We start from the raw sequence: 27,794 nt of genomic DNA, 5'->3' as shown, positions 1-27,794 counted from the left end.
CTGTTTTAGAGCATACGTTGTTAGTAAATCAGGAGAAAACAAAAATTTTTTAAAGATTTTATTTCTAAGTAATTTCTACACCCAACATGCGGCTCTAACCTACAACCCCAAGATCAAGAGTTGGTTGCCCCACCAGTTGAGCCTGCCAGATGACCTGAAAACAAATGTTTTTGCATTTAAAAACTGGTGTGTCCAAGCACTATGGAATTGTGAATGGGCTGTTGCCTCCCTTCCTGTCCTCCTTTCTTCCCTTTCTCAAGGCATCTCCGCTTCAGAGGTGTTTTGCCCGCAGCTGTGTGGAGTTTTTCAGGCTGATGGCATCTCTCATGTTGGTTCTTTCCTCTCAGCTGTACCCTCACGGTTATCCACACCCTTCAGGGCCAGCAGAAGATGATCACATCCCAGGTGAGCTGTTCATTTGTTCACAGTTTTGCCTAACAGTGATTGTTATATGTGAGGTTTATAAAATGTCTCTACCTTCATATGAAATAGTAGAAATGAAATGGTAGAAATCAGGGAAAACGCAGAGCACAAGTCAACAGATCATAGTACATGGGCCAAATACAGCCTGCTGCTTTTTTTTCTATGGCCCACGAACTATGAACTTTTAGGTGGTTGAGAAACAAATCAAGAGTAGTAGTTTGTGATGGGAAGGTATATGAAACTCAGATTTCAGGGTCTATATAAAGTTTTATTGGGACCCAGCCGTGCGCATTCATTTGAATGAGGTGGTTGTGGCTGGTTTCATATTATAGGGGTAGAGCTGAGTGGTTGTGACAGAGATTGTATAGCTTGGCAAGCCTGAAATATTTATTACGTAGCCATTTGCCAGAACTGTTTGCAGTTTGCTGACCTCTACTACACCAGGACAAAGAGGCCTTGTAGATAAATGATCACATCTTGTGATCTTACTGAGTTTTGAAACCAGAACATAAGAAAGTTTTTTGATAAGCTTCATTTGGTGGCATTATGTACCTTCTTCCAGTGACAGTCCTGCAATGATAAAAAGAAGTGGTGGGCATAGAGTAATTCTTGTCCAGTTCAGAGGAAATGTTGAATTGCACATGAATTGTGCCAGCATTAGGGCCCATGGCTGTCAAAGAAGGAGCAAGTTTGGGCAGAACACAGTGATCCAGGGTAATCAGTAGGATGAGATAGGCTTTGTGACAGTCCTGGGGATTGGGCAGTATCTAAATTTTTGCAGTCTGGTGACTGACTCTCCTCTTTCAATTGTGGTAAAATACACGACACAGAAGTCACACTTGAACCTTTTTAAATTGTAGAACTCAGTTACACTTAACACACTCACAATGTTGTGCAACTGTAACCACCCTCTCCTTCCAGAATAGTTTCATCACACCAAAAGGAAACCTTATACCTTTAATGAGTGGTGCCATAATTAATGAGCAAATTATTCCCCCATCTCCCCAGCCTCTAGCAACCCCTAATCTGCTTTCTGTTTATGGATTTGTCTATTCTGGATATCCCATATAAATGGAATCATACAATATGAAATCTGAAATGTGTGGCTTCTCTCACTTAATGTTTTGATACCCATCCATGTCGTAGCATGTACCACTACTTTTTTTTTAATGGCTGAATGATACTCCACTGCTGTGTCGTCCACCTTTTGTGTATCCATCAGCTGGTGGGCATTTGGAGTGATTCCATGTTTGGGTATTGAGAACAGTGCTGCTATGAACATTTTTGTACAAGTTTTTGTTTCAAGTCCTATTTCACTTCTTTTCTGGAAGTAAAATTGATGGGTCATTCTGCATTTATTGTGAAACAACCAAACTCTTCTACAGCAAGGTCCCTTGCAAGTCCATATGAATTTTAGGTTAACCTTTCTATTTCTGCAAAGGAAAGGCTATTGAGCTTTTAGTAAGGATTGCATTGAATCTGTACTTCATTTTGGGGGAATTTTGACATTTTAACAGTATTAGGTTTTACAGTCCGTGAACGTGACGTGTTTTTCCATTTGCTTAGGTCTTCTTCAGTTTCTTTCAGCAGTGTTTTGTAGTTTTTCAGTGTGCAAAGCTTACACATCCTTGCTTAAATTTATTCTTAAGTGTTCTTTTAGATGTTATTATAATGAAACCGTTTTCTTAATTCAACTCTAATTTCTCTTTCAACTTAGTTGAAAGCAAGTAAGTGAAAACTGCTTGATTCGAAAAGGAGATGTTATCCATTCTCACTCACCATCCATTCCTTATTTTAATACCTTGGGGGTTTTTGGGTTATGAGGGTGTTGCACCTTAGTAAGATTTTTTGTATTCTTTGTGAGCATAATTTTTTGGTAAGGAATATGTCTCTAGACATTTTTGGCCTAGTATGAAATGCTCTGTCCTTTATATTGAGAATTTAATCTGTTCGCATTTTGTTGTGGTTACTGATACATGGTTTTAGCTCCTTCATCTTTCATTGTAATTTTATTCTCCACGCTTTGTTCTTATGTCTTTAAAAAAGTTTGCTGAGGTGAAATTCACATACAAAAGTAACCATTTTAAAGTGACCAAATGAATTCAGTAGCACTTAGTACATTCAGAGTGTTATGCAACCACTACCTTAATCGAGTTTCAGAATACTCCCATCATTCTAAATAAAGCCTGTTACTCATTAAGGAGTTTCTCCCCATTCTCTTATTCACCCAGTCCCTGGCAGCGAGCTGTTTGTGTTCTGTCTCTATGGACTGATCTATTCTGAGTATTTCCTACAAATGGAGTCATTCAGTATATGGGCATTTGTGTCTAGCTTCCTTCACTTAGCATGTTGTCAAGGTTCATCCATGTTGTAGTACTTACCAGTACATTTTCACTTTTTTTTCCTTATTTTTTGTGGTAAAATACAACACAATGTAAAATTTACCATCTTAAACATTTTTAAGTGTATGCTTCAGTGGTGTTAAGTGTATTCACATTCTTGTGCTTCTGTCACTCCGTTCATCCCCATAGTCTTTCATCTTGTAAAACTGAAATTCTGTACCTATTAAACAATAGCTCCCCTCTGGGAACTCCTATGGTACTTCCTGATTCTGTAATTCTGACTACCCTAAGTATCTAATATAAGTGGAATCCTTTAGTATTTGTCCTTGTGTGACTGCCTTATTTCACTTAACATGAATCTTGAAGATTCATCATGTTGTAGCATACTGCAGACTTTTTTCCATTTTTAAGGCTGAGTGATATCCCATTGTATGTATATGTACATTTTGCTTATCCATTCATCTGTCCATGGACACTTGAGTTGTTCCTTGTTTTAGCTATTATGAATAACAATGCTGCTATGAAAATGAGTGTACAGACATCTTTTTGAGACCTTCTTTTAGATTTGTTCTTTTTCAAGATTGTTGTGGGTATTCAGCTTTCTTTAGATTCTGTATGAATTTTAGTATGAAATATTTTTTTAAGATTTTATTTATTTATTTGACAGAGATCACAAGTAGGCAGAGAGGCAGGCAGAGAGAGAAAGGGGGAAGCAGGCTTCCCACTGAGCAGAGAGCCTGATGCAGGGCTTGATCCCAGGACCCTCGGATCATGACCCGAGCAGAAGGCAGAGGCTTTACCCCACTGAGTCACCCAGGCGCCCTAGGATGAATATTTTTCATTTCTGCAAAAAATATTATTGGAATTTTGCTAGAGATTTCATTGAATCTGTTGATTGCCTTGAGTAATATTGACATTTTAACAATAAGTTTCCTAATCCATGCACATGGGTGTGTTTCCATTTATTTATGTCATCTTTTATGTCTTTTAGCACTGTTTTATAGTTTTCATTGTGCAAATCTTTTACATCTTTGATTACATTAATTCCTAAAATTTCTTTTGATACTTTTGTAAATGAATTTGCTTTTGTAATTTCCTTTTCAGCTTATTCATTGTTCCTGTATAGAAATGCAACTGATTTTTGTATGTTGACATATCTTGCTATTTTGTTGAATTCATTTAGTTTATCTAACAGCTTTTCTTGTGGAGTCTTCAGGTTTTTCTACATATAAGATTATATCATTTACACAGATGATTTTCCTTTTCAATTTGAATACTTTTATTTCTTTTTCTTGTCTAATGCTGTGACTAAACTTCCAATACTATGCTGAATAGAAGTGATGAAAGCAGGCAGCCTTGCCTTGCTCCTGATCTTAGAAGAATAGCTTTCAGCTTTTCACCATTGAGTATAATTTTTCCTGTATTTTTTTGCATACATGGCTTTTATTATATGGGGTTAGTTCTCTGCTATCCCTATTTTAATGAGTGTTGTTATCATGAAAGATTGTTGAATTTTTGTCAGATGCTATTTCTGTATCAGTTTAGATGGTCATGTGGTTTTTTACCTTCATTGTTTGATGTGGTGTATTATACTGATTGATTTTTGTGTGTTGAACCATCCTTGGATTCCAAGAATAGATCTACTTGGTCATGGCATATAATCCATTTTATTTTGTTTTATTTTATTTTTTCATTGAAGTGTAACATACAGTTTTATTTAGTTTAAGTTGTACAACATACTGACTCAACAATTCTATACATTAGTCAGTGCTTACCGCAGTAAGTGTAGTCACCAACTGTTGCCATACATGATTACAGTATTATTTATTTACTGCTCTATACTTTTCATCTCCATAATTTATGTATTTTATAACTCTTCTTATATCTATTTTATATCTTTTGTGAGTTTGTAACTTTTTTGTTTTGTTTTGTTTAAAGATTTTATTTATTTGATAGAGATCACAAGTAGGCAAAGAGGAAAGCAGAGAGAGAAGGAGGGAAGCAGGCTCCCTGCTGAGCAGAGAGCCCAATGCGGGGTTGGATCCCAGGACCCTGAGATCATGACCTGAGCTGAAGGCAGAGACTTAACCCACTGAGTCACCCAGGTGCCCCATGAGTTTGTAACTCTTAATCCTTTTTCTCAGCAGTCTCCTCCCCACCGCCCCTCTGGCACCACTATTTGTTCTCCGTATTTATGGATCTGTATTTTGTTTATTGGTTCCTTTGTTTTGTTTTTCAGATTCCACATGTTAATGAAATCGTATGGTATTTGTCTTTTTCTGTCTGACTTATTTCACTTAGCATAATACCTTTTAGGTCCTCCTATCTTTTCACAAATGACAAGATCTCATTCTTAAGGCTGAGTAATATTCTATTGTGTCTCTACACCATATCTTCTTTATTCATTCATTTATCAGTGGACACTTGGGTTCCTTCCGCATCTTGGCTATTGTAAATAAAGCTGCAGTAAACATACATATGCTGCACATATCTTTTCAAATTCATTTTGTTTGTTTGTTTTTTTCTTTGGATAAATACCCAAAGAAAGTGGAATTATTGGATCATATGATATTTCTATTTTTAATATTTTGAGGAAACTCCATACTGTTTTCCACATTGGCTGCACCAATTCCATTCCCACCAAAAATACACAGGCTTCTCATTTTCTCCACATCCTCACCAACACTTGTTATTTCTTTTTGATAGTAAGCACTCTGACTGGTGTGAGGTGGTTTCGATTTACATTTCCTTGATAAGTGATGTTGAGCATCTTCCTATGTGTCTGTTGGCCATCTGTTATGTCTTCTTTAATCAGTGGCTTTTTTCATTTGTTTGTTTTGTTTTGTTTTGGCGTTGTGTTGTATATGCCCTTTATATGTTTTGTATATTAATCCCTTATTGGATATATCATTTGCAGATACTTTCTTCCATTCACTGGGTAAATTTTTTGTTTCATTGATGGGTTCATTTGTGCAAAATCTTTTTATTTTTATAGTTGCAGTTGTTTATTTTTGCTTTGTTTCCCTTGCCTTAGGAGACATATCTAGAAAAATCTTTCTATGGCCAATGTCAAAGAAATTACTTGCTATGTTTTCTAATAGGAGTTTTATAACCTTTAGTCCCTTTTGAGTGTATTTTTGTGTATGGTGTGAGAAGGTGGCCCAGTTTCGTTATTTCGTACATAGCTGTTCAGATTTCCCAGCACCAGTTGTTAAAGAGACGGTCTTTTTCTCAGTCTTTATTCTTGCTTCCTTTGTCATAGATTAATTGACCATATAGGTATGGGTTTATTTCTGGGGTCTCTGTTATGTTCCATTGATTTTTGTGTCTTGTTTTATGCCAGTACCATGTATTTTGATTACTATAGTATTGTAATATATTATAATCCTTCTGTTTGATAATATTTTGTTGAGGATTTTTTACATTAGTGTTCATAAAGGATATTGATCAGTAGTTTTCTCTTTAAAATAATTTATTTAAACAACAACAAAAAAGAATTCACTCATTTTGCCCACTCTACTCCCCACCTCTGGCAACTACCAGTTTGTTTTCTGTATTAAGAGTATTTTCTTGGGGCACCTGGGTGGCTCAGTGAGTTAAAGCCTCTGCCTTCAGCTCGAGTCATGATCTTGGGGTCCTGGGATCGAGCCCCACATCAGGCTCTCTGCTCAGCGGGGAGCCTGCTTCCCCCTCTCTCTCTGCCTGCCTCTCTGCCTAATTGTGATCTCTGTCTGTCAAATAAATAAACTCTTAAAAAAAAAGAGTGTTTTCTTTAAGATTCCACATATCAGAGAGATCACATGGCACTTGTCTTTTTCTCTTTCTGACTTATTTCACTTAGTATAATGCCACAAAGTCCACCCATGTTGCTATAAAAGGCAAGGTTTCATTCTGTTTTATGGTTGAATAATATTCCATTGTATAGATATACCACAGTTTCTTTATGCATTCATCTATCAATGGACAGTTAGGTTGTTCCCATATCTTATATATTTTAAATAATGCTGCAATAAACATAGGAATGTATATAACCTTTTGAGTTAATGTTTTTATTTTCTTTGGATAAATACCCAGAAGTGGAATTGCTGGATGATATTATCTAGTTTTAGTTTTTGGAAGAGCCTTCATACCATTTTCTATAGCACCAATTCACATTTCCACCAACAGTGCACAAGGGTTCCTTTTTTTTTTTAACATCCTCACCAGCGCCTGTTGTTATTTCTTGTGTTTTTGTTAGCCATTCTAACAGGTGTAAGGTAATATCACTTTGGTCTTGACTTGCATCTCCCTAATAATGAATGATGTTGATCATCTTTTGAATAAACCTGTTAGTCATATGTTTGTCTTCTTTGAATTAAGACTATTTAGATCTTCTGCCCAATTTTTCATCAGATTATTTTTTATTTTAAAAATGAGTTGATGTGTTCTTTATATATTTTGAATATCAGTCCCTTATTAGATACATTACTTGGAAATATTTTCTCCTATTCAGTAAGTTGCCTTTCCATTTTGTTGATGATTTTTCTTTGGTGTATAAAAATTTTAGTTATGATGTAGTACCATTTATTTATTCTTTCTTTTGTTGCTTTTGCTTTTGGTGTCAAATCTAAAATCATTGCCTAGACCTGTGTAAAGGAGCTTACCAACTGTGTTTTTCCTAGAGGTTTATGTTTACATATTTTCCTGTTACTTTGTATGCCTTGTGATTTTTTTTTTTTTTGATTGACCACTGGGCATTTGACTCTTAATAATGTGGTAACTCTGGAAATCAGATTCTTCCCATTCTGCAATGTTTGCCATATTTTCTTACTGATTTTGTTTATTTTCTTTTATCTTTTGATTGTTGTAGGCTCTCTGTGCCAAGGATCTGCCTGATGTGTAAACTTAATGTCTTAGTGTTTTCTGAACCTGTCCTTGGGTATGCACCCTCACTTTCTGATTCTCCTAGTATATGCAGTTATTTTTTAATGTCTTGGTCTTCAGTGTTTGATTCCTAAAGGGGGAAAGGCAAAGAATGAAGGAGGAGAAAATGAAAAGGGGAAAACACAAACTGAAGGGGACTTGCAGCAACTGGGGAAATGCACTAACAGTGGCTGTGTGCCTCTTTGCACCTGTGTGATCAGAGGCATTGGTCCTTAGAGCACGGGAACTTGCACAGAACCCCTTTATGAATGGTGTCTTTGTTGCACGTGTTTATGGTATGGATTCTTTAAGTCCTATGGTAGCTATGTTTTTGTATGTTTCCTTATGAGAATAACTTCTTTAAGACCAGGAAGAGTATTTTTTTAAACTTGGAATTCTCAGAGACTAGGGCAGTTAAAGGTACATGTGGGCACTCAGATTTTTTGTATTGAATAACAAAAAAAATGGTATTTCTATTATGTTTTTTTTTTTTTTAACTCAAAAAGCATAACACAAAAGAAGCTCTATAATAGAGGTCCTTCGTAACATTTTCTGGCCAGTTTTCAACAGTAAAAAATGGTAAGTCAAATGCAGTCAAATGCTCTACCACTGAGCTATACCCCCAAGAATTGGTCTTTGAACTTCTTTTTTTCCTATCACTTGATTTTTTTTTTTTAAGATTTTATTTATTTATTTGACAGAGAGAGATCACAAGCAGGCAGAGAGGCAGGCAGAGAGAGAGAGGAGGAAGCAGGTTCTCTGCTGAGCAGAGAGCCCGATGCGGGCCTTGATCCCAGGACCCTGAGATCATGACCTGAGCCGAAGGCAGCGGCTTAACCCACTGAGCCACCCAGGCGCCCTGATTTTTTTTTTAATTTTTATTTTTTTATTTTTTTTTTAAGATTTTATTTATTTATTTGTCAGAGAGAGAGGGAGAGAGAGCAAGCACAGGCAGACAGAGAGGCAGGCAGAGGCAGAGGGAGAAGCAGGCTCCCTGCCGAGCAAGGAGCCCGACGCGGGACTCGATCCCAGGATGCCGGGATCATGACCTGAGCCGAAGGTAGCCGCCCAACCAACTGAGCCACCCAGGCGTCCTTCTATCACTTGATTTTGACCACTTCAGACTGAGAAGAAATGTGCTTTTCCAGGGATCATTGTCATTCAGGGATGTGACTGTGGGCTTCACTCAGGAGGAGTGGCAGCACCTGGACCCTGCTCAGAGGACCCTGTACAGGGAAGTGATGCTGGAGAACTATAGCCACCTTGTCTCAGTGGGTAGGTAGTATTTGTTTCTCACATAGACCCCCAGTATGTGTGTCTTTTTTATTTACAGAAACTTGCAGAGTTTTTGGAATATAAAATTTAGTTTTGAAATTTGGAGGTCAAGGATGACCTTTTGATTATCCAAAGGGATTTGTTTTCTTTTCCCTCATAACAGGGATTAATTTTTTTTTTATTGTATGGTCCTTGAGTTATAATGTCCTCCGCTTTCAGAGGCCCTAAAACTCATCCAGTTTGTCCCATTTCTCATTCACAGGGTATTCCATCCCTAAACCAGAAGTGATCCTCAAGTTGGAGCAAGGAGAGGAGCCGTGGCTATTAGAGGAAGAGTTCCTGAGCCAGAACGACCCAGGTGAGTGAGTACGTATGAGCCAGATGGAGTTTAGGAGGAAATTAGATCACAAAGCCTTAGTTCAGAGCTTTAAGGCCATTGAAATGGTCTTTAAGAATCACTTTTTAGAGGCTCTGGACCTTTGAAAGTAGCATGTTGGCGTGACTCAAATATGACTCAAATATTCAGTGTCACTCAATCACCCAGTATCTCCCAGTATCACTTTTATACACAATGTTATCTTTGTTTTCCTCCTTAGGAATAAATTATATAGAGTTAAATACACAGATTTTAAGTATACACATGTATTATATATGTGTGTATATACAATATACATATAAACACACAGTGTGTGTGTGTATATTTAGTATCTGCCTGCTTTGATTCAGTATTATGTCTATGAGAAATATTCACATTGTGTTTATGATTAGTTTATTGCTTTATATTGCTGTGTAGCATTCCACTGTGACTACCACAGTGTTTATGTCTTTATTATGTTATTGAAACTTATTTAGGATACGTATTTGAAACATATTTGTTTTGAAACACTTGTTTTGAGTTTGAGGTTTGTGAAAAACATTTATAAAAATTATTGTGTGTGTTGTTCTGAGGAGTATGTAAACTCTTCTGTTAGTTGTGTGACCAGAAATGGACTTGCTGGGCAGAGTGATCACATACTTAACTTTACCACACTTTTTAATTTAAATAATTTTCTGAAGAGGTTGTACTAAATCGTGTTGTCGCTAGCAATGTATGAGAGCTTTAAATGCCATTTATTGTTGTGAGCACTTGGTATTGTCAGTCTAATTTGGCCATTTTAGTCATTTTGTTGTGTTATCTCATTAGGCTTTAATTCCCATTTCTCTGATAACTGATGTTGAGCATCTTTTCATATGTTTGTTGGCTATTTGGATCTTCTTTAGCAAAGTTAACTGTTCAGGTCTTTTGCCTATATTTTATCGGACCATTAGTCTTTTTCTGTTGAATTATAGAACTTTTAAAATAGATTCCAAATATGAATCTTTAGCAAATGTATATATTGACAGTGCCTTTTCTCAATTATATAAGCCTTGTCTTATCATTTTCTTGATGACTTCTGATGACAGTTAAAAAGACTGTCCTTTCTTCTGCTGAATCATGGTTTTATCTTTGTCATTTATCAGGTGAACATATGTTTGTGGTTTTGCTTCTGGGCTTTCTGTTTTGTTCTATTGGTGGTCTTTTATTTTTTTTTAAATTTTTATTTATTTATTTGAGAGAGAGACAGAGTGAGAGAGCATGAGAGGGGAGGTCAGAGGGAGAAGCAGACGCCCCCATGGAGCTGGGAGCCTGATGTGGGACTTGATCCCAGGAGTCCGGGATCATGACCTGAGCTGAAGGCAGTTGCTTAACCAATGGAGCCACCCAGGTGCCCCTATTGGCTGTCTTATAAAGGTTCCATTTATCCATCTTCTTGACAATACCATTATCTTTTATCTTTATAATTTAATTATAAGTCATGACATCTGGCAGTGTTAGCCTTGTAGCTTTGCTGTTTTCTTCAAGGTTGCTTGGCTTTGGCATGAATACAGAATGTTGCCAAGAATATCTTTAATCTACAAAATATATTAAAATAATTTCTATGTTTCCAGATATTATGGACAGTGCTATGGTACTATGAACTTTTACATTTTCATATAAATTTTAGAATCAGCTTGTCAGTTTCCACACACACACACACACACACACCCATCCATACCCCTATACCTCTCTTTTAGGGCTTTTATTGGGGTTGCATTGATCATTTCCGAGAGAATTGGCATTGTAAGGGCCTGCCCCTCCCAGAGGAACTTGCTTGTGGATTCAGGATGCAGGGGCAGGGCAGTGTGATTCTTGATGCTTGGCGCAAAATAAAGCTTTGCTTGACCTTCGCTTTGTATCAGTCTCGTTCCTTTGATCACGGACCCTAACAGCATCTAATTCTAGTATATAGAAAAATTGTTGGTATTCGCACACTAGCTTTGTATCCTGCAATCGTGCTAAGTTTACTTATTCTGATAGTTATTTTATAGTTTTTAAAAAATTTTTAGGTCAATAATTGTGTTGTCTATGCATAAAGACAAGTTTACTTCTCCTTCCTAATTTTGTACTGGCTAAGAATGCCAATAGCATGTTGTATAGAAGTGGTAAATGTGAACATCTTTGTCTTGTTTTTGAATTCAGGAAGAAACTATTGAGTATTTTAGTTAATTTTGATTTTAACTGAGGGATTTCTATAAATGTGCCTTATCATTTTGAGGAAGTTCTCTTCTATTCCTAGTTTGCTAAGAGGGTTTTTGTTTTTAAAGATTTATTTATTCTAGAGCGAGAAAGAGAAAGAGAGCACGTGCATGGTGGGGATGCTTAACTGACTGTACCACTGAAGTGCTCCCCCTTATTGTTTTTTTTCTGAATCATGAATGAGTATTTTGTCAAAAGTTTTCTCTGCATATATTGAGATAATCATAACTTTTCATATTTATTCTGTTAATATGGTGAGTAATCTTGATTAATTTTCCAACGTTAAGCCAACCTGATATGTCTGAAATACGTTCTCAGTCATAATGTATTTTGCTCTCATAATCTCTGAACTTGACTTTTTACGAGTTTATGTAGGATTTTTCTGTTTGTGTTTGTGTGTTCGTAAGACCTATTATCCTGTAATTAGCCTTTGTTGTAATGTTTTCAGGTTTGGGGTTGAAGACTGTTCTACTTTTGGGGGCACCTGATTGGCTCAGTCATTAGGTGTCTGCCTTCAGCTCAGGTCATGATCCCAGGGTCCTGGGATTGAGCCCCACATCGGGTTCCCTGCTCAGCGGGAAGCCTGCTTCTTCCTCTCCCACCATCTCTGCTTGTGTTCCCTCTCTCAGTGTGCCTCTCTCTGTCAAATAAATAAATAAATAAAATCTTTAAAAAAAAGAAAGATTGTACTACCTCCATAAGATGAGTTGAGCAGCATTTCACACTTTTCTATTCTGTGGATGATATTATGTGAGATTATGTTATTCTTTAATGTTTGGAAGATTTTACCTGTGAAGTTTCTGGGGTCTGAGGTTATCTTTTGGTGGAGATTTTAAATTTTCGACTGTTAAATTTTTAGTATTTATCTTTGTTAATTTTACCATAAGTACAACACATGAGATTTTTGGAACAGAGCAGGTGAATTAGTATTTACTTAAAACTAAGTAACAACTTTGTGGTTCCAGTGTACCTCAGTTCCTTACTCTTGGAGCAATGAGATAGAAATCAGGTGTTCTACATATATATATATACATACAAAGTTGGTATTTTGGGTGAAAAATACTGATAAAATGAATCTGGGTGTTTCTGTAGAAGAGAGAGTTAGTTGTCCCCCTGCCATTTTAAAAGGAGGGAGGAAAACCTTTGCTCCCTAGGAAAGGATCCTGAGTTTGCACTTTACCCTTTGGACTATGAGTAAGTTTCTTCAGAGGAGAGAGAAGACCAGTGTCTCCAGCCTTATACCCACGATGTCACCAGGGCTCCTGGTTTTGGTACCCCCACTGAAATGTGAGTCTCCCTGGAGTCTGTCCCTATCTAATTAGTCATAAATTACTTTCCAAGCCTCATTCTTTTACCTTAAGCTCCAAGTCTTATTTACATTTGCTTAAAAAGTCCCAGCTGTGCAGAAACATAAAATTTATTTTCCCTACAGTCCCACATAACCACTCATTTTATTTCCGATTTCTGGCCAGTTTTTCTATGTACATGCCACTCCTCAGTCATTTTGGTTTAGTCTTTAACCACCAAGATGTGTCTTAGAAAGCTAGATGCTCTTCAGGTATTTCCGTTTGCCTTTTTACCTGGCCCGGGGTGCTAAACCAGGGCAAGCAATTTGTCTTAGCATTTTGCCCAGACTTTGCCTTGGCTTACAGGGACATTCTGTTACCATAGAGCTGTGGCACATTCTGTTACCCATAGAGCTCTGGCCAGCCAGTTGAAGCTGACTTGAATGCCTTCCAGGCTGAGGCAGGGTCATGAAGCGTTTCAGCTCAAGACAGGAACAGATTCTGTACCACTTTCTAATAACCATAGTATAGGTCAACCTGCTCCCAGAGGGCTTGTCCGAGGTCTGTTGCACTACCGGGTATTTCCTCAAATACTTGAAAGCTTCTGATAATCACTCCTGGTTGCAGATCACACTTAGATTGCAAATTAGTGGTTGATTTTCACACATGCACACACAAAAGCACAATCCCAGAGGGTATAACTGGAAAGAAAGAATTTTCAGTTGTTAGGAGTACCCTCCCAACTCCACCCCAAACCCAGCCCCTAGCATGACTTCTTACTGTATGGGGAGCTTTGGAATCCCCACCCCCACCAGTCCAAATCTTTGATTTTGTTGTCTCTTCAGAGGGACTGCCTTAAATCAGTCAGTTCCAAACAGTCCCGCTTGTCCATGAGCCATTACAACCGCCCCAGTTCTCTAAGGTGTGCATGACACCTCAAGGTGTTCCGCAGGGAAAAGGTAGGGACTGTTACCTTCTGTCTTTTGATCAGAGCATCAAGAACGCATGAGAGAAGCAGCTGCCAGTTTGAATGCCTGGGATCCACTACAGTTTGTCGTTGGGCAAAGCAGGATGGATGGCAGTTAGGGAGAGCAGCAGAGGCATTTCTCCTCTGGGAGAGCTCCAAGGATGGGTTGGAAGGACGAAGGTGAACAACAACTCTGTCCCCATGTTGCTATAAAGGTTCACTTTACTTCCATTGTTAAAAATCTGTGTATCTTTTTTTTTTTTTTTTAAAGATTTCATTTATTTGATAGAGAGACACCCAGAGAGGGAACACGAGCAGGGGGACTTGGAGAGGGGGAAGCAGCCTTCCTGCAGAGCAGGGAACCCAACCCGAGCCGAAGGCAGACGCTTAACAACTGAGCCACCCAGGTGCCCCAAAATCTGTGTATCTTATCGGTAACTGTAACTTCATGTTTTTCCAGTTATCTCTACTCTCCACCAGAACTTTCATCTCGAGGGTCTGAGTGCAAGGGAGACCAAAGCCTTTTAAAAGAAAAACATTTTTACACAGTTTAAACAGAATTAATTCTAATCCTTGAAACTTTTCTTTGGCCATCCTCTTGGCCTGGAGTTGCTGACAGGAGAAAGAGATATGTCATGTCCGGGGGAGTGTTCAGGGTGAGATCTTGAATTTTCAGAATTTTCAAAATAAGTGCATTTACTACCACCGCTCCCACATGCATCCCCTTTTTCCTAATCATACCCAGTAAATAGACTTGAGACCATCCCTTATTGAGGATAGCTGCATTTAATAGTCTGCTTTGCTATGGTGTGAGTGCCAGGAAGGAGGTGGCACAGATAAACTTGTTCTTGCTCATTCTTGGAAAGTCAACAGTGGTGAGATATCCTCTAGAGGAAGTTAAAATTGAGTTTTGATTGACTGCCCCACCACCTTGTACCTTCCACAGGAATCCTGAGGTCAGAATACAGTCTGCTTCTGTGGTCTGGGTTGTGTGCACGTCCTTGCATCAGAGCTAGCCCCATGGTAATGACCTGGATGGTTCTGCTAGGATCCATGGTGTTTCCATAGCTCACAGCACCACAGGGCTGGCTTCCAACATCATCATAGTCATAGCATTCTGCCCCTGAACAGGTTGACCTCATCTGCTTGGCAGAGCTGAAGGTTACAACAGAGCAAGCAGCTAGGAAAAACCTCTGTGACTCCAGACTTTGGAGAGCTACCAGCAAAGCCTTTCTTACAGGGTTTTATTGTAAAAAGTCTTTTTCACCTTGCCCGTGGTAGATTCCAAGTTGATTTACCCAAAAAATGGGTTTGGCTAGGGACCCATCATCAGTCTCCAGTGGATTAAGCATCAGATTTTAACAAGAGCTCACTAGCAAGCTCAAAATGACTTTTCCAAAAGACAGCTTCCAAAGTATCTTTTTGGACACTGCCTCCCTAGTCATGTTCTCTCCTTTGCACAGTCCCTCTCTTGGGCAAAATCCTCAGTCATGGAGGCTTGCTCTACCTCCAGTATTGTAAGCTTCTAGACAGGGACACTAAATCCTCACCCATAGGGGTGCATGGGTGGCTCAGGTCATGATCTCAGGGTCCTGGGATCGAGCGCTGCATCTGGCTCCCTGCTCAGCAGGGAGCCTGCTTCTCCCTCTTCCTCTGCCACTCTCCCTGCTTGTGCGTGTGTGCTCTCTCTCTCTCTCAAACACATAAAATCTTTAAAAATTTTCCTCACCTTCTTTCCTCGATGGGGATGATTGTCTTTAGGACTTATGCCATATTCTTTTCTACCACATATTTGGGTGTAGTAGCCACAAAACAATACAACCTGTTTTAAAAAATTCCTTTTTTTACCCCCCTTCCCTTAGTGCATATTTTGCAGCAACTCCTAACAGCTAATTTAGCATTGGCAGGTTCACAGTCACAGCTGTGTGGACCCCGGCTGGGGCAGAGCTGAGGCTGCAGGCCTGCCATGGACATTTCTTTTAGGTCCCCCCAACAGCCTTCAGGATTTCTTCTGTGACCCATGGGCTGTTGAGAAGTGAGTTGCTTCTAAAATCATTTTTTTCTAGTTATCCTTCAGTTCTTGAGTTCTAACTTAATACAGAGAATTTCAGCTTCTTGAAATAATTTCAGTTGCTTGAAATTTGTCAATACATAAATGTTCTGTGCACACTTGAGAAGGAGGTATAGTCTGTAATTGTTTTGTATAATGTTCTGTACTTTTTTTTTTAAAGATTCTATTTATTTATTTGACAGACAGATCACAAGTAGGCAGAGAGGCACGCAGAGAGAGAGGAGGGAGCAGCCTCCCTGCTGAGCAGAGAGCCCGATGTGGGGCTTGATCCCAGGACCCCGGGATCATGACCTGAGCTGAAGGCAGACGCTTTAACCCACTGAGCCACCCATGCACCCCCTTTACTGGTATTTTTTCAGGTCTTCTGTATTCTGATTGTCTTTTGTCTGCTGTCCTGTCAGATACTAAGAAAGGTGTTTTAAAATCTCCCAGCTGTGATATTTCTTGAGGCTGTATTAATTTGGCAAATGGAAATTTAGGATTGTTACATCCCTTTTTTTTTTTTTTTAAAGATTTTATTTATTTATTTGACAGAGAGAGATCACAAGCAGATGGAGAGGCAGGCAGAGAGGGAGATAGAGGGAAACAGGCTCACTGCTGAGCAGAGAGCCCGACGTGGGACTCGATCCCAGGACCCTGAGATCATGACCTGAGCCGAAGGCAGTGGCTTAACCCACTGAGCCACCCAGGCGCCCATCCCGTTTTTTTTTTTTTTTTTTTAATATCCCATTTTTTAATGGACTCTTCAACCATTATGCAGTGCCTGTCTCCATATATGCAGTAATACTTTTGCCTTTAAGGCTGATTTTGGTATTAGCGTTGTTATGTAGCAGCATTTTTTTTGTGTTTTCATGGTATATTCTTTTCTATTCTTTACTGTTAGCCTTACCATGCTCTTATATTTAAAATGTGTCTCTTATAAACTGAAAGCAATAGTTGTTTGCTAAATCTAGTCTGACATTTAAAATTTCTTATTTAGATTAGTTAGTCCATTTATGTTTACTGGTATAATTGGACTTAAGCATGCAGTCTTGCTGTTTCTTTTCTTTATGTACCATGTCTTCTTTCTTGTTTTATTCCTCATTTCACAACTCCTTTTGGATTTTTAAAAAAATTATACTCTTTTGCCTCTATTAGCTTTTAGTTATATATTCTTTCAGGAAATTTTTAGTCTTTCAGTGGTTAAACTATGTGTAACAGTATGTAAGTGTGGACACCAGCAGTGTGAAGATGTTCAGAGTCATGGGAACTGTATGAGATCTTCTTGCTTGTGAGTATAAAAAAGGAGAGACATGATCTTTTGGCTGAATCCTGGGGCCCCACAAGGTTTAGGGGTTTAGAAGTGATGAAAATGAGGGGGACTGAGCGGTGAGGACAGTTGTAGCAATCTGTGAGGATGGACTAAAGTTGAGAGAATATGATATTCTGGAGGCCAAGAGAAGAATGTATTTCAAGGAGAAGTAAATGGACCTCAGGTCTGAAGATGGAAACATAAACAGGAAAGGAATACAAGAACAACTAACAGATGCAAATTAAACCCCACTTTTGAAAGAACAAGAAGAAAGTTAAATGACACAACAAGGGGAAGGGTTGCTAATAGCAGTGAAATACCTGCTGTAGGTGTGTGCTGAGCTGCAGATTTCAGAGCTGCTACTTCCGAAGGTGGAACCTCACATTGTCAAACCTGATGTCTTAGAACAGCAGGAAGGACTTTCATGGTGGTGGTAGTTCTCTGTACTGGCTTGTTTTCTGAGGAGCAGAGGGATGGGGTAGAAGGAGGACTCGCAGGCACAGGCTGTGTTGGAAAGCTGTAGTCAGTCCATCTGTGAAGTAGTAGAAAATGAAAAAGACTTTATACTTGAAAAAACTAAAAGGACTTCTCTCAGTTGAAGAATAGTAAAGATTGAGGATAGGATGCAGTGCCCTTGTTAAGAAATATTCTTGCCAGTTCGGAGTACGGTTCTCTGTTCACCCCATGGGAAAGCCTGAATCAGGAAAAACTCACCTCCATTAGTGCTCAGGAATTAAAATAATAATAATGATAATACTAATAATAATAACAACAACAGCAGCAGCAGCAGCAACAATAACAGCCATCACATGATATATTTGAAGTTATTATAGGAAACAGGAGAAGACAGGATAAGCAAGTGGTAATTCACCTGAAAAATGTTGTCATGTAATGCCTAAATGTTGTCACTAGTTTGTACTATAAATTAACAATGAAATAATGGCTTTGGGTGTGCAAGAGCATAAAATAGGCAAATAAGACATTCTATAGAGATAAGACATTCTAAAAGATAAGACCACAAGAAGTTGTATTATGACCCATGTTATATCACAGGAAATAACTGGAAAAAAAAGAATAAAATCACTGCAGTGATCAAAACACAATGTGAAAAAACAGAGGTAGAAAAGATAATGTTGAAGTACTGTAGGAAATATGGAGGTTATAAATGAGAAACCGAAACAACAGAGGGTATGGAAACAGTGCATAACAGCAAGTAATGGCTTCTTGTTTTCATTTCATTTCATTATGTTTTATAATTTGTATCCCAAATTTCCTTTACTAAACAAGCTCATTGAATACATAAGCTCACTTCTCCTTCTGTGTCTGTCCATTAAGAAGTTAATTCCTGGTCATATAATTAGGTACTAGTATTTTATAAGACTTCTCTAACCCCCAGGATTTTGCTCTTCCAAAGAGAAAGATCTTGGTTTCACTCTTTAATAATCCAGAATTACACATTATTAACAATTTTGCTTGACCATGCAGCCACATAGAGCCAGATTTTCATAATAATTCAGGTGAAGGTCAACATCACAAACTTTGTAAACATACATGCCAGTTTATCAAGCATTAGACTCTGAGTTGTCAGGTATACATTGACATAGAGACTGAAAAATCATGCCTTGTTATCATTCTTGTTTCATCTTCCTCATACACACATCAAGTGTTAGGAGGAATAGGACACTTTTGATGGGGTTTATATAGATTTCTTAACATTTAAATATGTATTTTCATAACAAAACTAACAATATCATGAATATTAAATTTATTCTATACATGCTTTTTAAAAATCATTAGCATTTTACCATTTTTGCTGGTTTTTACAGAAATATATATTTTTAAAGTACAGACATTAAACCACTAAATCTTTCAGTATGATGCCTAAAAACTTGTGTTTGGTAAGGCTCTCCTGTTAATTCTGATAAAAACCATTTGTTAAACACGATTGACGTAATATCTATTCAGAGTGTTGGAAGAAAATCATAGGTGGAGATATGGCTGCCAGAAACATAGTTGAGTAAAAATCAGAGCTACATTGAATATTTAAAAATTCAGTGTTTAACAAAGACATTGTTATAGCAGCGTATCTCATGTTCATGTTAAAGTAAATTATACAAACATACTTTTTTTTTTTTAAAGATTTTATTTATTTATTTGACAGACAGAGATCACAAGTAGGCAGAGAGACAGGCAGGGAGAGAGGAGGAAGCAGGCTCCCCGCTGAGCAGAGAGCCCGATGCGGGCTCGATCCCAGGACTCCGGGACCATGACCCGAGCTGAAGGCTTTAACCCACTGAGCCACGCAGGCAAAATTAATTTATTTTCAGCATAACAGTATTCATTATTTTTTCACCACACCCAGTTCTCCATGCAATCCGTGCCCTCTATAATACCCACCACCTGGTACCCATACTTTTTAACTTTTTATTTTAATCACTTGGTGCTGGGCGCCTGAGTGGCTCAGTGAGTTGGGCCTCTGCCCTCATGACCATGCTCAGGTCATGGTCTCAGGGTCCTGGGATCAAGCCCCGCATTGGGCTCTCTGCTCAGCAGGAAGCCTGCTTCCCCTTCTCTCTCTGCCTGCCTCTCTGCCTACTTGTGATATCTCTCTCTCTCTCTCTCTGTCAAATATATAAATAATAATAAAACCTTTAAAAAAAAAATCACCGGGTGCTTATCATGACAAGTGTGCTTCTTAATCCCCATTATCTATTTCATCCACCCCCGCAATTTCCCTCTAGTAACCATCTTGTTTGTTCTCTATAGTCTGTTTCTTGATTTCTCTCTCTCTCTCTCTCTTTTTTTTTTTTGCCTTTGCTTATTCGTTTTGCTTCTTGAATTCCACATGTGAGTGAAGTCATATGATATTTGTCTTTGGCTGGCTGGCTTAATTCACTTAGCGTTGTATTCTCTGTCTCCATCCGGGTGATTGCATATGGCAAGATTTCATTTTTATGGCTGAGTAATGTTGCATTGTGTATGTGTGTATACACCACATCTTTATCCATTTTTCAATTGACGGACACTTGGGCTGCCATCATAATTTGACTATTGAAAATGGTGTTGTTATAAACATAAGAGTACATGTATCTCTTGAATTAGTGTGCTTGTATTCATAGGGTACTCAGTGGTGCGGTTGTTGGGTCATAGGGTAGTTCTATTTTTAACTTTTTGAGGACCCTCCATATTGTTTTCCACAGTGGCTACACTAGTTCGCATTCCCACCAACAGTACATGAGGGTTCCTTTTTCTCCACATCCTTGCAACACCTGTTGTTTCCTGTGTTTTTTATATTAGCCTATCAGAGTGTTGTGAGGTGATCTCTCATTGTGGTTTTGATTTGCAGTTCCCTGATGATGAGTGATGAGTATCTTTTCATGTGTCTGTTGACCATTTATCTATGTGTTTTCTTTGGAGAAATGTTTGTCCATGTTACCGGTTGGTCTTTCTTTCTTAGCAAATGATGCTAAAAGTTTTGTGTAGATTTAGGAAGCAAGTTTTTAAAAACATTATTGGACTGTAAGCTCTAACAGAATGAAGCAACTTGAGTATAAGATTATGGATGAGAATGAACAAATTATGGAGACAAACAGCTGGGCTTACAAGAATAAAAAACATTCATTCTAGATTTGTAAATTGATGGCTTGGTTCTAATCTGAATACAGGTTAATATGTTTGCTTCAGTGTGATACCTTTAAAAAAAATACTGTCAGTTCTTAGGTTATTGGACTCAGTGGTATCAGTATTGACACTCTATAGAATTGTATGATACATCATTACAAATATAGTATTATAGGTAACAGAGGAGTAAAGACAGGTATACATAACCAAAAAATATTAATGTACAGATAAATGAAAGTTTTAGGATCAGGTTTAGAATTGTACGCTTTCATGTTATGCAGAGATATAAAAGCATAACATATATGTATGTATGTATATACATACATACACATGCAGGATTGAAGGCTAATGTTAAATCAGATGAGATTTGGTTGGGGGAAAGCCAGAAGACACTGGAAGAGGGTCTGATGGTCAGAAGTCCACTCTTGAACAACTCTGATGGAATAAAGGGAAAAATACCATAATCAAAAGAGTTGTAAATCTGATCCTATGGCAAGAATGGCTTGACCACTCATTGTTTTTCCTGTGTTGTTGTGTGTTTTTATTCCTAGTGCATCAGAGCTAGAAACAGAATTAAAGATATTAGAAATTGGGTTATAGTACTGTTCCCTTTTGAATTAGAGTTCTTAGAAGTTTAATTTGTTGCTAGTGTGCAGAATGGAAAAGAGAGATGAGACTGGAAGTATATATACTGTTGTCATAATCAAGACATGAGGCGATAATGAACTAAGTTTATCTGCTCCCCGAAACCTAACTAATTGTTTCTCCTACATATCCTTGTCAACTAATCTTCCTTGTCACTCTATTTATATTTCAGAATTAATTAATAACAGTAGAAACTATTCAAGAAAGAAGTTCAGTGGGTTTAACAAAGGTAGAAATTGGCTCCATAATGATAACTATGAAAGAATTCATTCTGAAGAGATACCTTATGAATATAATAAAAATGGGAATGGCCTCCACCTTAATGAAGACTTTGTTCACCATCAGAAAATTCAAATGTTGGAACAGCCTTTTGAATATAGTGAATGTAGGAAAGCTTTCCATGAGAATGCACTCTTTGTTGTACATAAGAAAGCTTACACAGGAAAGAATACCTGTGAGTACACTGAATATGGGAAGATCTTCAGTGATATGTCATCTCTCATTGCTCGTCAGAGAACACATCCAAGAGAGAATCACTATGAATTCAATGAATGTGGAGAAAATTTCTTTGAGGAATCCATTCTCTATAACCATCTGAGTGTTCAGCCTTTCAGCCAGAAGTCAAACCTCATTCCAGTTCAGAGAACCCACTCCATTGACAATTTACTTGAATATAATGAATGTGGAGCGTTTTTCAGTGAAAACTTAGTCTTTGGTGTACAGCAGAGAACACACACAGGAGAAAAACCTTATGAATGTCATGAATGTGGAAAAACCTTCAACCAGAAGTCAGCCCACACAAGACATCAGAGAACACACACAGGGGAAAAATCTTGTGAATGTCCTGAATGTGGGAAAACTTTCTACAAGAATTCAGACCTCATTAAACACCAGAGAATTCACACAGGGGAGAAACCTTTTGAATGTCAGGAATGTGGGAAATCCTTCAGTGAAAAGTCTACTCTTACTCAACATCGGAGAACACACACAGGGGAGAAACCATATGAATGTCATGAATGTGGGAAAGCCTTCTCATTTAAGTCTGTCCTTACTGTACATCAAAAAACACACACGGGGGAGAAGCCCTATGAGTGTTATGAATGTAGGAAGGCCTTTCTCAGAAAATCAGACCTCATTAAACATCAAAGAACTCACACAGGGGAAAAACCTTACGAATGTAATGAATGTGGAAAATCCTTCTCTGAGAAGTCAACTCTCACCAAGCATCTAAGAACTCACACAGGTGAGAAACCCTATGAATGTATTGAATGTGGAAAATTTTTTTGCTACTACTCGGGTTTCACAGAACATCAGAGAAGACACACAGGGGAGAAACCTTTTGGGTGTACTGAATGTGGGAAAAATTTCCGTCAGAAGTCAGCCCTAATTGTCCACCAGAGGACTCACATAAGACAGAAACCTTATGAATGTAATGAATGTGGAAAATCATTCTGTGTAAAGTCAAAACTCATTGCACATCATAGAACACATACGGGGGAAAAACCCTATCAATGCAATGTTTGTAGAAAATCATTCTATGTGAAGTCTAAACTTACTGTACATCAACGAACACATTTGGGGAGAAACCCTATAAGTGTAATAAATGAGGGAAGTCACTCTGGGTGAAGTTAAGAGTTTATAGAAAAAACACAAAAGTGGAGAAAAATCCATTGATACAATCATTTTTGAGAACATCTTTGGTTTAAAGTCAGTTCTCACAATATAGCAGAGAACTTACAGAGGGGAGAATGATATGAAGCTATAGAATATAGAAAATGATATGAATGATATGAAGCTATAGAATATAGAAAACTTTTGTGTTGGAATTTGAACCGTAGAGTATATCAGAAAACTCAGTGGAGAAGACCTATTGGTGAATGAATATAGGGAACCTTTTGCCCAAAGCCACACCTCACTAAACATCAAAGAAAACATGTAAGTTAGAAACCTCTATCAGCATTCATAAGGTAGAGAAGATTCTACTCCACAGGCTTTAGAAAATGCACAAATTGTAGGACACTTTAGGGAAGCATTTTCTATGAGGTGATATTTTATTAGGCTTCTGTGATATTCTTGATGTAGCATCTGGTGGATGTTGGAAGTTACTAGAGAAAACGTATTAACTATGTGGAAGCTTTAAGTTAAAATCTACACTTATACATCAGATTTTGAATTGAAGTGTTTCTAGCAATTTAGGAAATGAGAACATTTTCATTTAGAAATAGCATTTTATTTTTGTTAAGATACACTTTGACCCATTGCCGGTTCTGTTCCCCTGTTTAAGGTATTAGATGTGACACTGGGTGTGGTGCATAACAGTGAATTCTGGTACACTGAAAAGAAATTAAAAAAACAAAAAACAAAGGTATTAGATATGAAAACACACCCCACTGGGACCAGCAGTTGTAAGCACATAAGAGGTTTACTGCTCAGGCATATGCAGGATAAGAGAAGATTTTAGCAAGAGGATTCATCAAAAGGACCTTCTGATGTCCAGGTAAAAGAGAGAGATTCTGGATCTCGTGACACACGTAGGAGGAGCTTGCTAGCAGGATGTTTTAGTAATTCTGGGGCAGACTGATTTTGAGTGGCTCATTCTGGAAGAGTGAATCAAAGGGGAAAGATGAGTTGCTATGCAGGCAGCTTAGTGACTGTAGAAGTGCGTGTGGAGCATAGGTGGTTTCTGCCCTGGCAGGTGTCATCCTGTTGTGAGTGACTTACGGTACCCAACTGTATTTCTTCCTGTACTTAACACTTTTCATATGTGATGTAACAGTTTCAACAAAGTGAAACATTTATATGTGAAAGTACATTCTTAAATATAGAGCTTTAAAAAAGCACAAGTAGATAATACTCTTGGGTAGGTTATAGTAGCTTGTAGCATTTCAGTGTACTAACTGAGAACAACTAGAAAAATTTCACAAAAAGCATCTATTTGAATGCAGCCTATTGCTGCAGAAGCAGAGGACTAGTGGTAAAATTCAGGAGAGGAATGAATCGTGGAGAGCACATGGGCAAAATGCAGCTGTTTCACCTGGGAGCACTTGCCAGTTCTGGCCACACGGAGGAACCTGAGTACTGAGCGTGGCTCAGGTAAAGGCTGAAACTCTTTGTAGGAGGATGAAGACCAGAAGCCAGTGGTACTTTTGGCAGTCAAGGCTGGAGTGAAAAATTCTTAAACATTAGAAATGAGACACATAACCAGTTTTCCAAGAAATTTTTAGAAGACTGACTCAGCACAGGGCAGGAGCCTGAAAAGATGCTGAATGTAGATTTTTTTTTTTTTCAGTACTGAGAAAATATGATTAGAATTTGGGAATTGCCTGTAGGATGGGCCCTTTCTGAGCATAGCATGTGGTTAGTAAAAGCAAGGTTATACCAAAGGTAGATTGTACCTTATTGCAAACTGCAAATGATACCTGGTATTAAAAAAAAAAAAAAGTAAAACCTGCCCAGAAAGGAAACTCTCAGAACAGATGGCCTCGCTGCAGTTGTTCCAAATATTTAAGAAGGAGAGAATACCAAGCTTTTATGAACTTTTCCAGAGAAAGGAAGATGGAACTTTACTAATTCATTTTGAGAGACGAGTACAACCTTGATACCAAAACCTGTAATAGACATTTCAGGAAAGTAAAGTTACCAATATTTTATGAATTAAAGTGCATAATCTGAAATTTTTAAAAAATTCAGTCATATCCATGGACCAAGTAATGTTTATTAGAGGAGTCAAGGATTTCATATTTAAAATGAAATCAGTTTGGCCAGTTCTTCCTCTCACATTCTCCTTTCTCCCTTGTGATTTCTGTATTTCTTTCCTGCCTTCCTTTCCTAGAATGGAAGTCAGAACAGGCATGCCATGAGGGATGAGAAAGGTATTGTGGTGAGGTATCCACTAGCATCAGAGCATTGAGGGCACCTGGAAAAGATGATCAGCATGGCTGAAATATTTAACATTGAGCAAATAAGAAAATGTGTTGAGGATGATGGGAGACAGATTGGAAAAGGCTTTCATAAAAATGGAGAAGGGGAAAGTTGGAAAACAGCAGAGTGTTGGATTGGAATGTAACTCATAGAAATCGTGTATGTGTATGTATGTTTTATGTCTCTGTCTGCTGAGATGACCTATGCACAGTGATACCCCAGAAGCAGCACACGAAGTGCCAGGCTACTCATTTCTAAATGCTGTCCTCCACCCAAAAAGGAACCAGGTCTCTGGAGTGATGGCTGATTCAAGGTCAGAGATAGGAAGAAATAGAGGAACTTGAATCATCTTAGCTACCAGACAGAAAATGTTCAAAGAATCTTGGAAACAAAAGAACCATCTTGGACAGATTCCACTGGCCAAATTTGAGACAGTTGAAACATCAAAATAATGATAGAATCAGAACACAAGAGACTTAATAAAATGGAATTCATTAATTTATAGTGATGTAAATAAATGAGTAAATTCATGGACCAGAAGGGAAAACTTTCTTTACATAAAAATGCCAGTTAATAGAAGGAGAATGATGAAATAGGAAAATACCATTCCTCAGCCATTGGAGTGGTGGTTGATTAAGGAGGTAGTTGCCAACATAGGATAGGGTTTGTGGGTAGAGGTTTGATGAAGAATAGGGTATGGGCATAATGTTCAAATATCTCTCCAAAGTACTAATCAGCTGCAAAGGTAAATGTGGTGATTTTATGATTAAACCCAGCAGACACCAACATGATTAGGTGATCAAAGTTCACCTCACCAGTGGAGTAGGACAGGTCAACATGATGTATTCCTTGATGGGATGCACTGAGAAGAGCCAGCATCATCTGTGTGGTATTTTTGCCAAGAAAGTGTGACCTGTGTTTGCTCAGGAAGAGATATCAGGTGAACGCATTTGAAAGGTTATTTTACTGAATGCAAAGCTTCTAGTCTTTAAAAATGTGAGTGACGTGAAAACCTCTCCGGATGGAGGAGACTGAGCTATTTTATTTATTCATTTTAGAGAGTGAGTGAGCAGGTAAGTAAGGGAAGGGGCAGAGGGGGAGAATCTTCAAGCAGACTTCCTGCTGAGTGGAGAGCCCCAAGCGGAGTTTGATCTCACGACCCTGAGATCATGACTTGAGCCAAAATCAAGAGTCAGACTCAACTGGCAGAGCCACCCAGGCACTCCAAGACTGTAGATATTTTAAAATAACAAAAAAGGAAGACTAGACATTGTTAGAACAGTTGGCAAAATTCAGTGTATGGCTTGAATGGTGGTGTTTATCAGTGTTTATCTCCTGACTTGGATGATTGTTGGATGGTTCTGTAGGTTACTGCCTTTGTGGAAGATACACACTGGAGTGGGTAGTGGTAATGGAGCCTTGTGTCTGCAGTTTATTTTCAGATGCTCTAGAGAAAGACTAATTCTTGTGTGTGAGTGCAAGTGTGTAAGGGACAGAGGGAGGAGGTGCGGTGCAGTTAGGGGAATCTGAGTGAAGGGGATATAAGAGGTTGTTTTTGGTATTGTGCTTGTGAGTTTTGTAAGTGTGAAACTATTTCAGCAAAATAAAAGTTTAAGTAACATCAGTAGAAAAAGTAAGTGAAGCCACTTATTTCAACAGATGCAGAAAATATATTTGATAAAACTTTATACCCATTTGTGGTTAAAAAACAACAAAACTAGGAATGCTTATCAAAATCAAGGAAACCAGGGTGCCTGGGTGGCTCAGGTGGTTAACTGTTTGCCTTCCACTCAGGTCATGATCTCCAGGTCCTGGTATCTAGCCCCATAGCTGGCTCCCAGCTCAGCCGGGAGTCTGTTTTTCCCTCTGCCTCTGCCTCTCTCCATTCTTGTGCACTCCCTGTCTCTCTCCCTTTCAAATGAATAAATCTTCAAAACAAGGAAACCAATACACAGCAAACATAATACTAAGTAGGTAAATATTGAGGTATCTCTTCCTGATATTAATCAGACAAGAATGCTTGTTACCACTTGTGTTTAACATAGGACTGAATTCTCTAACTCATCAATAAAACAAAAAGGAAAAAGAAATTTAAGGAATAAAACTGGGAAACTTGAAGCATAACTCATTGGTAAGTGGTATCGTTGCATAGAAATGTGCAAAAAAGTCTATGGAGATATCAGAAGTAAGTGAATTAGCAATCTCACTATAGAAAAAAATTGTTTCTATATATAAACTACTAATAGAAAGTAAATTGATACCAGGAGAGCTGTATCCACCCAGGATAGGAGAGCAGAGACCAGATTTACCTGCCTGCCTAAAAACACAAGGAAAAGGGAAACAGATAAAATCTAGGAAATAATTGTTTTCATGTTGGTGGACAGAAGGCAGTAAAGGGGCAGGGATTCCTGCTAGTGATGGGTTCGCTGCATTGTGGTGATGCTTATACAGGAG

At 38.2% G+C, this 27,794-nt stretch overlaps 1 protein-coding gene across 3 annotated transcripts in view; it reads left to right on the top strand.

Annotated features, from left to right (window-relative positions):
* LOC122900638 (zinc finger protein 33B-like) overlaps positions 1 to 26,434 on the top strand; it is a 67,029-nt gene extending 40,595 nt beyond the window's left edge. For 2 of the 3 annotated variants that reach the window (XM_044239428.1, XM_044239427.1), the window contains exons 2-5: positions 348 to 405; positions 8,816 to 8,942; positions 9,205 to 9,300; positions 21,592 to 26,434. In XM_044239428.1, the coding sequence (XP_044095363.1) occupies positions 391 to 405; positions 8,816 to 8,942; positions 9,205 to 9,300; positions 21,592 to 23,045 (1,692 nt within the window). In that variant the 5' untranslated portion in view covers positions 348 to 390 and the 3' untranslated portion in view covers positions 23,046 to 26,434. Of the gene's footprint in view, positions 1 to 347; positions 406 to 8,815; positions 8,943 to 9,204; positions 9,301 to 13,190; positions 13,200 to 21,591 lie in introns of all 3 variants that reach the window. The other variant, XM_044239430.1, reaches the window with a different exon arrangement.
* The last annotated feature ends 1,360 nt before the right edge of the window (positions 26,435 to 27,794 follow it).

Source organism: Neovison vison, chromosome 2 (assembly GCF_020171115.1).
Source record: "Neovison vison isolate M4711 chromosome 2, ASM_NN_V1, whole genome shotgun sequence".
Lineage (NCBI taxonomy): Eukaryota > Metazoa > Chordata > Mammalia > Carnivora > Mustelidae > Neogale > Neogale vison.
This window is presented reverse-complemented; position numbering and strand designations above follow the sequence as displayed.